Source organism: Rhineura floridana, chromosome 9 (genome assembly GCF_030035675.1).
Source record: "Rhineura floridana isolate rRhiFlo1 chromosome 9, rRhiFlo1.hap2, whole genome shotgun sequence".
Classification (NCBI taxonomy): Eukaryota; Metazoa; Chordata; class Lepidosauria; order Squamata; family Rhineuridae; genus Rhineura; species Rhineura floridana.
In genome coordinates this window covers 69577888-69588931 of record NC_084488.1, presented here as the reverse complement: position 1 = coordinate 69588931, position 11044 = coordinate 69577888, and the positions used below count along the sequence as shown (strand labels likewise).

Here is an 11044-nt window from a genome sequence, read left to right as displayed (position 1 = left end):
ACAGACAGTTCTGTACAAAGTTAGTATTATCAGGGGCTATTTGTTCTATAGCTATCAAGAGAGTAAAATCTCTACCTATGGTAGAATATGCATATACTGTATACATAAAAACATAGCCCGTAACACCCCACAAGCCCGTTTTGACATATTATTTCCTAACTCCAGCTATAATAGTGATCAGTCCAAATAACCAGTGTTTTCCACAGGTGAAATTGTAATGGATGTAAGTTTTTGCTGCCCTAATATAACATCAGTACAAAACAGGCATGATACTGTTTTTATGGGCAGTAATAGTCCAAGGAATAAAGCAGGAATATGAGTAAACATTCTTCTATAGCAAGGGTGGGGACTCTGTTGCCCTTGCTGCCCTCCAGCTGTTACTGGATTCCAACTCTCATCCAGCTGTTATGGCCAGTGGTTGGGGATGATGGGAGCTGGAGATCAACATCTGGAGGGCCACAATTTTCCCATCCCTGATCTACAGGCAAGGTTATATGTTCTTTGCATTAAACAGATAATTAAGATAAATCTCCATACTATTTTGTTCTGAGTTTACCTACCTACACAAGATGAGCAGTGCTGTAGTAATAGTAGAGTAGCAAGTATTTTGCTATAAAGCTGTATTTCAACTTGACTGAAATTTATTTATTTATTAAATTTATTAGTTGCCCATCTGGCTGGTTTACCAGCCGCTCTGGGCGATGTTCAACGTAAAACATATAATTCACATTAAAACCTTAAAATTCCAACAATAACACTAAAACCTAAAATGCTGGTATTAGTATCACTAATCCCAATCCAGAGATCTTGTGCAGCAGTGACCTGCAAGCATGTAGCGAAGACCTTGCCCCCCCCATCACTTAGCACTGTTTAGGTTCTTAGCACCAAACGGTGAATATCTAAAAATACTTCTGAGTTTGGGTTCTGTGTTTTAATGAGGCTATTTCCTGTCTTTTGCTGGTGGTGATAGTTTTCCCCTTGTCTTGCTTTATCCTTACTATTCAGACACTTCCTACACACGCAACTCCGCTGCGATCCTGTACTACTTACCTGGGAGTGAGTTCTGTTGAATTCATTGGGATATGCTTCCAAGTAGAAATGTAGAATATTTCATGGTAAGAGAAGTAGAATTTTTAGATTTTTATTCTCAGGAATGACACTAAGGAAGTTTCCAAATTTCATGTAGACCTATAAATATATACAGCCCTGTCTTATTGCTCAATGCAATGCAGACAGCTTTATCCTATGTTGTTGATTTGTTGTACAGCGGAGGTTATCAATAACAGAATCATAGAATAGTAGAGTTGGAAGGGGCCTATAAGGCTATCGAGTCCAACCCCCTGCTCAATGCAGGAATCCAAATCAAAGCATTCCTGACAGATGGCTGTCCAGCTGCCTCTTGAATGCCTCCAGTGTCGGAGAGCCCACTACCTCTCTAGGTAATTGGTTCCATTGTCGTATGGCTCTAGCAGGAAGTTTTTCCTGATGTTCAGTCGAAATCTGGCTTCCTGTAACTTGAGCCCATTATTCCGTGTCCTGCACTGTGGGACGATTGAGAAGAGATCCCGGCCCTCCTCTCTGTGACAACCTTTCATGTACTTGAAGAGTGCTATCATATCTCCCTTCAGTCTTCTCTTCTCCAGGCTAAACATGCCCAGTTCTTTCAGTCTCTCCTCATAGGGCTGTTTCCAGTCCGCTGATCATCCTTGTTGCCCTCCTCTGAACCTGTTCCAGTTTGTCTGCATCCTTCTTGAAGTGCAGAGACCAGAACTGGATGCAGTATTCAAGATGAGGCCTAACCAGTGCTGAATAGAGGAGAACTAATACTTCATGTGATTTGGAAACTAATGGTGCCCTCCAGATGTTGTTGAACTACTTCCTGGCTACCCCTGTTGTAGACTACCCTCCACCCCCAATATAATAGTTCTTACTTAAAAACTGACTAGAATTCATTTTTAGGAGAGGTTAAACCATGAATTATAGTCACAATTTCCCAACTGATGATAGTTTAATGTCTTTTTCAAAAAACAAAAAAGAACCTTGTTTACATTTACCTACTGTGGTTAAAACCACTTCAGACAGTTAAGTATCTTAAATAAGAATCGAAGCAATAGCTTTAACTAAAAAAACTTGGAAAGTTACATGATCATAATATACAATATATAAAAAACAAAAAAAGTGTTTTTGAAGGCAACAAATATAGCTGAAGCATGTAAGAATTATTTAGACATAATCACCTAACAAATTAAAAAAATACTAGGCACAATCCAGTCCTATCACAGACACTGTACCCACAGTCAGAGCATTCCTGTAGAATCAACAGAGCCCTGTTTTCTTCCTACACAGACATGCTTGTGTGTGTGTGGGGAGAGATGGGTCTCTTGAGCCTACAGAATCCTCTGTGTGCGCACCATGGAAATGAGTTGTGCCCAGTTTATGTTTTGGAAAAAGTAGTGAAGATTCAAAGTGCAGGTGCTCCATTTGTCATTCAACATATCATCCAGTAAATTACGTCATACATTATTAATCTATAATAAAGTGACAGTGTTTTCATTAAGATTTTCAAACATTCAGTTACATTTTCTTGCAGATTTTTTCCAGATTACATTCCTGCTAATAACAGTGTCTTTAAATGAAGATTTAAGCTATGAATTGTTAATCTACATTACACTAGATTTGTGTTCTTAGGTTTAAAATGTCAATAACACAGAATTATCTACAGAGTTCTTTTTTAAAACCCTCATTTTAAAAAGGGGTACTATGAATTGTTTAGGTCAGGATGTTGCCGTGTGTCAAGGCAAGTCCTTGGCGGTATCCCTGAAGAATGCATTTTAAAAAGTGTTAGGAATCACTAACCTTAAAAAAAAAAAAAAAGATAGAAAGACATCCACAAGGGATGCTGCACAGAACTTACTTTTGAGTTCTAAACAAGTCGACAGCATCCCTTTGTTTTTTACTCAGTCTACTATCGCTTACAGGCAGAGCTCCAGTGCACAAATGGTGCTTCCTGCCTGCAAGAGTTTCCACTTCTCCATTCACTACAGTGAGGGAAGCAGCTCTATGAACCAAAGGCATAGTAACATCATGTTACCTCCCTCAAAGTGAATGGGGAAGACTGTATACAAAGGATCTCCATGCGCAGACTGTAGCACACAGTGCTTGTGCCACTTTAAGCCTTTCCAATTTCTTACTTACTCTAGGATTCCAGGCTTGTTTTTAAAACATACACAAACTTTGTTCATTTCTAGATTTAAAACTGTATTAATTGTCACCATTTATGCATGGATAGCAATGCTAATAATACACCCACCACTGACAATGATCCCCACCCCCCATATATATTGACTAGGACGAGCATTCTGGTAATGTTTCCCACAGAGAAAAAAAAAAGTTTAATATAAGTATGGATTTACATTCCAACATGTTCACATAAGCAAGAACTACCATCTTTTGAAAACACCAGGACCTGTGCCAGGCAGTAATAAATACGTCATAAAAACTTAAAATATTTTTTAAAAACCTCCCTACCTGGGTCATTTAGCCCGACATAGCAGAGATTTCATAGTCACTTGCAGATACTATGGGTTTGCCCATCATCCGCACATTCTTGGCATTAGTAATCCTTGCCATCATACAGACTGGTTTATCAAAATACCGCACGAGGGCAGGTTCAGTCAAGAGGGAAGCCAAAAACTGCTCAAAGGTGATAGCCCAGTCTCTGTCAATGCTAGTGCTTCTAGGCAGAGAAGTGGGGTTGCAGCTTCGCACCAAAACAGTGTCCTCACCAATGTCTTCACAATGCAACTTGTCCTCCTCATGAGAGCCTGCACTTAGGACGGAATAGGAAGATATGGAGCTGTCATCTTTAGTATCATCATCAGAAATAAGCATAGAAGAACCAGCTCCATTGTCCCTAGGAGAAGAATCTTCCAGCTTAATGTCCTCCATCTGTGTGCCATCACCACAAATATTCTCTTCCTCCTCAGCAAGGAAGCCATCTTGGAAAGGGTCATGTCGTTCAATGTGGTACTGCTGGCTTCCCTTCTTCCGAAGCAGGGCATTCTGAATGGCTTTACTGTTACTCTCAGATTCTTTAATAGGCTGGACACTAAACAACTTACCAACTTCTCCAATCTCCAAGAGCAAACTAGTCACAGCTGCGGTAGCATGGTAAAGATCCTGTTCATTGGGGTCTTCACTAAACATATTATACATTGTCTTGCACAATTCAATAAACTGCCCCTAGATATAAGAGAGAAAAAAATAAGGTTTCTTTTCTTAAAATATTTATTCATATAATATTTTTATATGGGGCTCCCAGCTGTCTCCAATCCTAAGGAGTGACCAGATCCACACCTGCCTAGCTTCAGAATGACACATATTAGATGGTCCCACATAATCCTCTGGGACTGAAGGCAATTACCATGAAAATGAAAAGGAGAAGAACAGAATAGTTCTCTGTGTAGGAATATTGCTGATTTGATTTGATTTTTTAAAAATTATATACCACTTGATATTTCAAAAATCTCAAAAAAATATTTACACAAAACCACAACCTAAAACCAATAAAACAGCAATATAAAAATACATAAAAGCAAATAAAATAAATTCAGAAGATTCAAACACATAAAACAGTCTCATCTAATGCCTGGGCAAAAAAGATAAGTCTTTTTACAGGATGTTGAAAGCAATTGATAGTTGCTGCTTCACATATGGCAGAGGGTAAGGCATTCTACAGGGCAACAGCAGAAAATGCCAGTTTTCAGGTTAGTTCCCTATGGTATTCTGTAGGGTGCGGTGCCACAAACAGGATTTTCCCAGATGATCTAAGTGACCTTAAAGGTCTATACAAGGGCAGATGGTCTTTCAGTAACCTGGTCCTGAGTTGTTATGTTAACAAAACCTTGAACATGGCCCAATAGCTGATTGACCGCCAGTGCAGTCCCTTCAGCACAGGTGTAATATATGCATGTCCAGGTGCTTCAGTCAACAACCTGGCCATAGCATTCTACACCAGCTATAGCTTCCAGACTAATCCCAAGAAAAGCCTCACATAGAGTCCATTACAGTAGTCCAACCATGAGGGTACCAACGTATGCATCACATAAATTAAATATATGTAGTCCCCTCTGGAAGATAAAGTGCTTCAATTGAGTGCGCATTCCTGGATAAGTAATATATATTAACAGTTGCCAACATAAGGCTCTGCTTGACAAAATTAGTTATTTTAAAAAAATGTTAATAGCATCTAGTGTTTAATCCAATTTCAATTATTTATTTAAAATACATCACAGAATTACAGAGTTGGAAGGGGCCTATAAGGCCATAGAGTCCAACCTCCTGCTCAATGCAGAAATCCAAATGAAAGCATACCCAACAGGTGGCTGTCCAGCTGCCTCTTGCACGACTCCAGTGTTGGAAAGCCCACCACCTCCCTAAGTAATTGGTTCCATTGTCATACCACTCTAACAGGAAGTTTTTCCTGATGTTCAGTTGAAATTTGGCTTCCTGCAACTTGAGCTGATTATTCTGTGTCCTGAACTCTGGGATGATTGAGAAGAGATCCTGGCCCTCCTCTGCGTGGCAACCTTTCAAGTATTTGAAGAGTGCTGTCATATCGCCCCTCAGTCATCTCTTCTCAAAGCTAAACATGCCCAGTTCTTTCAGTCTCTCCTCATAGGGCTTTGTTTCCAGTCCCCTGGTAATCTTTGTTGCCCTCCTCTGAACCCGTCCCAGTTTGTCTGCATCCTTCTTAAAGTGCGGTCTCCAGAACTGAACACAGTACTCAAGATGAGGCCTAACCAGTGCTGAATACAGGGGAACAGATACTTTGCTCGATTTGGAAACTATACTTCTGTTAATGCAGCCTAAAATAGCATTTGCCTTTTTTGCAGTCACATCACACTCATAGTCAGCTTCTGATGAACAATAATTGCAAGTTCCTTCTCGCATTTAGTATTGCTGAGCCACATATCCCCCATCTTATAATGAATGGTGCATTTGGTTTCTTTTTCTTAGGTGTAGAACTTTGCACTTATCCCTGTTGATGATGATTAATTTATTACGGTCAAAGACCAGCATAGAATATAAAGATAAGAACATCATAAAAAGAAAAACAGCAGTACAATATACACATGCCCATATTACAACAAATTCTATTTAAAAACCAAATCTCACTTCTATATGGGTTGTTGGGTTGACAAAGTTTTTCGGTATTTAATGGCCACAGCACAAAAACTCGCAACCTTAGATGAGACTAGGGTTTTTTTATCGGATAAAAGATATTTAACATAAAATGCAATGTCCCGACCAGGGATTTTCCGTAAAATAGGGGTGATAAACAAGCGTCAAAGGTCGCAATAAAAAGGACACTCTAATAAGACATGGCCCACAGACTCTACTACACCAGCATTGCAGGGGCAGACACGCTCTGCAAATGGAGTTTTTTGATATCTGCCCTCTAAAAGTGCCGATGGTAAAACATTATGCTTGGCCAGCATAAACGCTTTCCTGAGTCTAGGGGTGTAAAGAGAGGCCAAATAATGCGCAGGGGCAAAAGCCACTGTATGGGGACTAAAACCAGGGTTGGGAGCAGCGAGGGACAAGTGGTTTTGCAGTTCCACATCTAGTATTCGCTGAATGATAGCCGACTTCGCTTGGGAGAAACCTAACGAAAGGATAGTAGTGGGAGAAAAACCTAAACTTGAAAGTTTTTTGAATAGAAATTTCTTCCATCTTGACTGGAAAACATCAGATAGTACGAGGGGGGGCAGACCGACTGGAAAAAACAACAGTTTTAGCCAGTACTTGATCTTGAGCATCCATATGCGAGCCTCAATCGAGGGGAGCCCAGCTTCGAGGCGTAAGATGGTATTAGGGACACAGAGAGGGGTGCCCAATATGTTCCTTAGGAACTTGGTTTGAATAGTTTCAAATGAGGTATGTTTGCCATAAGCACTTATCTGGGCACCATATAATAGTTGGGAAATAACTTTGGCAGAATGGGAAATATAACAGTTGGGAAATAACTTACCAAAACATAATGCGTGTGTCAGCCTAAACTGCCCTCCCTAAGCTACTGTTAGAAAAAATTAAAAGTGAGGCATTTAGCAAGCTGCAGGGCTTCATGTCACCAAGTATGTGTATATGAGGGGAAACTGTATGTGTACCTATAGGAGACAACAGAGCCATGCCTGGCAGGGTGCAGGGCCTGAGGCAAATCACAATGTGTGGGTGCTCTGTAACATTTTTACACAGGCAAAATTAGCCAAAATTGAATGAGGAAGCAGGAAACCTTCATTCCCATGTCTTGGCAGAAAACACCTGGAACAGCCTTGAAATGCTTTAAACAGGTTATGGAGATATATACATAACAATCATGTGTTCTAATCATTGTCAGTGCCTCCTTAACTTGCCTAAGCTAGCAAAAAAACCTTAGGACATTTGGGATTCAATTACACCAGTTGTTCCAATGACATATCTTTAACCAGTTGCTTTATACAACAGATTTACTAACAGCAAAATGGAGAATTATATCAAATGAGATTTTCCAGTATTTTCACATATTTATTATTAATATTATTATTAATACATTATAAATTAAAATGTAGCCTCAAATAGTTCCAACATGCTATATTTTACTGAGGATTTACTGCCCCCACTCCTGAAGAAACAGAAAAGAGTAGAGCATACTCTAGAAATTAGTTTCACTGTTAACTAAATTCAGAGTGCAGGCTTTTTACAAACTCCCATTTGTTTAGGATTACTTTGGTTTTTATCAAGCGAACATTAGTGAACTAGCTGACTTCAGGATTTGAGAGTTGCAAACTCAATTTAAATAAATGAATATGTTTGCCTCACATTCTTGCAGTTCAAAGCGTACTAGGAAGCAAAAACAACAAAAGCAACCCCTTCCCCCCAAAAAAAAGCAGAGGGGGGAGAATAAAACTCAGTCTCTCTCACTCTCTTCTCAACACCCCAGCAATTTTTCAGATGGGAGGGAGCCTTTGCCTTTTGAAATCGTTTATTTTTCCTCCTCTCCCCACTGTTGCCAGCTGGCTTTTGAATGCAGGCATGCCCCTCCCCCCACGTCTGCCTTTCCCAGAGCTGCAAAAGCTGCCAGGTGAGCAAAGGGGTCCCAGTGCTAGTCAGTGTTTGGGATCTGCTCCCAGCTGTGGCTGCTGCCACATTAAGGTACAGGGCTCAGAATGCTACCCTCCATGGAACAACAGTGGATGGCAATCCTGAGCATTAAGAGAGGAATCCTATGGTCCCTGGAGGGGCATCTGGATCTGATTCTGAAAGCTTTTGGGACCAATGGGAGAGAAGGTCATAAAAGAAAACAAACTATTGGTCCAAAAAAGAAGAAAGAACCTTGGGAAACTCCCTCTCCCAAGCAGGGCTTTTGATTTGGTGGTTGTTCCACCTCAGATTCTAACCCCCCCCCCAAATCTTTGTTTCATTTATACATCTGCAATTGGAACACTATTCTCCAAAGGACTGTGCATGCAAACAAATTGTGCATTTTTCTTTTTGGCCTATGACTGAAATCTAAATGCACTAACAGTATTCTATCTGAAATCCATCCATCTTGAAATTTTTCTAATAAAGAGTTAAACTAGTTTTATAATTAAAAAAAATGATCTAAGAGTTTGATCCACAGATCATTCCGTGCAGCTGCAGCATGCGTATGTTCCTATAGCTATCCTTTTGCTGAAGAAATGGTTGGTATTGCAGCTTTTACAGCACTGATTGCCAGCTGGAGTAAGTGGGAAAGGGGATCTTCTGTTCAGTTTGGTTTTAGAAGCAACAGGGATAATGAATTTGACTGTACTACCTGTTACAGGATGCACTTGCAGACTCAACAACCCACTCTAAGGTCAGGTGCTGGATATAGGGATTTAGTTCCTACACACTTTTTTACGTGGCAGAAAAAAACTTACCTGACTGAGTTTGGGCAAGTCCTTCGCATTCTTTGCTTTGGTTTTATTCTCTTGGCTCCACATTCTAAGGTAGTTTCTATTTTCTTGAGAGTTCTTCTTACCTATGACAAATCAATTGTCCAGAAGATAATTTTTTCTTATTCAAGTTCTTCTAAAAAAGATATTTCCCCCACCCCCTCCAATTTAGCAAACAAGATAAAATGCATACCTTTTTCAGTTTTCACACTCACATTGACAAATGCCTCATCTGCTCCATGTTTGTTCCTGCTGTCTATGCCAACAACTAAGATTCAGAAAAACAAAATTAATGTAGTTTGAGAGACTTCTGTATTTATACAGTTGAGTACATTAGTTAAGCACAAGGCTGGGAAATCTGGTATGAGCCAAGCTTTTGGATGGTGTTTCTGGATAGACAGCTCCTAACACAATTCATTCATTGCTCTTGCATTTTCCAACACAGCTGGAGGTATCATGCTGTGTATGTGCATGTGTGTGAACATCCTGCTATATTCTGTCCACACTAGAGGGCATGACATAAATGGGGAAGAGGATGGTATAATTCACCCAAGTACTACCTTGTTTCCAATAGGGGGGGAAATTAACTGCCCTCCCTCAAAAAGGACAGAGGAGTGCAAAAGTGCTGCTCCATCCTCATTTCCACCCTGCTAGTAACAGCCTAGCAGGGCATTGCATGAAGAGGTTTAAAATGTCTGTCATCCCCTCCTTTGCCTCCCACCTAAGCGTTGCATCCTTAGGTTATTTAAGCTTGCATGGAGTGACTATACCATGCCCCCCTAGTGTGGACTATATGCTTACATGGAGTGACCACTGCATGATGAGCAAATTCTAGTCAGATTTGTGACAGTCAAAAGATCCTTAGGTCCATCATGGGGCTAAACATTTAGAAATGAAAGTTTTCCAGCTACTTATTAGGCCATAACATTTGCCCAACACTGAAGAGGATTCCTTATTAAAATCATAGTCCTCCTGATATTAAGAGGGAAACAGTAGTTAGTATTTTATTCTAGGTACAAGAACATCTCAATTTATATTTGATGGGGAAATTGCCTTTTATAGTTAATGATGTAATCATGAAAGAAGAAAGATGATGGATCTGAGATAAAGTCCTGTACCATGTGTACACTCCGGTGTGATGTCTTCAAAGAAGTACTGTGTTGCTTCAAAAGCAGAATCTGGCTCTTCTTGATCGGAGGATGGGTCTGTGCAAAGAAGCATCATGTATTAGCATACTTGGACAGATCAATCGGCCCACCTGCACATATCTGAAAAGTACCTCCACGTATATATTATAGAATATTTTTCTATATATTATAGAAAAGTTCACTACTTATTCCAGGACAATAATAAATTATTAATGGATAATTTTATGAAACAGCATTTCCTACATAAAAATGTTTCTGTAAGTGTTTTGGGCATATACAGTCCAAAGATAGATAGATGTGCTAATCAGTTGAACAGAAGCTTAATTATGGTCCCCGTTGAGACATTTAGGCTCTTAGAAGCAAAATGGTGGGCATCACAAGGCAGATACATACATGGCTGGGCAATTTGGGGGCATAAATCAATGGCCCATATAGTTGTAGTAATAAGAATAAAGATAATACTAGTTACTGTGCACCTGTAGCCCAGAACGGGAAGCTGCAGCCTTCCAAATCTTGTTGGATTACAACTCTCACTATCTCTGACCATTGGCCGTGCTGGCTGGAGCTGATGAGGGTTAGAGTCCAGTAAGATCTGGACAGCCACAAGTTCCCCATCCTCGGTCTATACTGACTAGTTGTATAAACATTTTTTTGTCTATGTACTTATTCTATCTAGCACGGCAGCACCCATCTTTTTGATCAAACACAGAGTCATGGCTATATCTCATCATACAACAACTCTTTCCTTTAGTATGTGGGAATAGAAATCTCACTACTGGTTGGTGGATCACAGCTATAGCAAGTGCCCCACTGCAATCATATGCATGTCTACACAGAAGTAAGGTTTACGGATGTCAGTGGGGCTTACCCTCATATAAGGGGGGGGAGAAGAGTAGAATTGCATCTTCAGCAGAATTCTGAAGCATGGAATGGCCCTAT

The 11044-nt window shown here is 40.1% G+C and overlaps 1 protein-coding gene across 1 annotated transcript in view; it reads right to left on the bottom strand.

Annotated features, from left to right (window-relative positions):
* Positions 1–2043: 2043 nt before the first annotated feature.
* TBC1D9 (TBC1 domain family member 9) overlaps positions 2044–11044 on the bottom strand; it is an 84949-nt gene continuing 75948 nt past the window's right edge. The window contains exons 18-21 of the mRNA XM_061584889.1: positions 10076–10162; positions 9151–9225; positions 8943–9043; positions 2044–4242 (exon numbers count right to left, since the gene is read on the bottom strand). Coding sequence (XP_061440873.1) covers positions 3538–4242; positions 8943–9043; positions 9151–9225; positions 10076–10162 — 968 coding nt within the window. The 3' untranslated portion in view covers positions 2044–3537. The remainder of the gene's footprint in view (positions 4243–8942; positions 9044–9150; positions 9226–10075; positions 10163–11044) is intronic.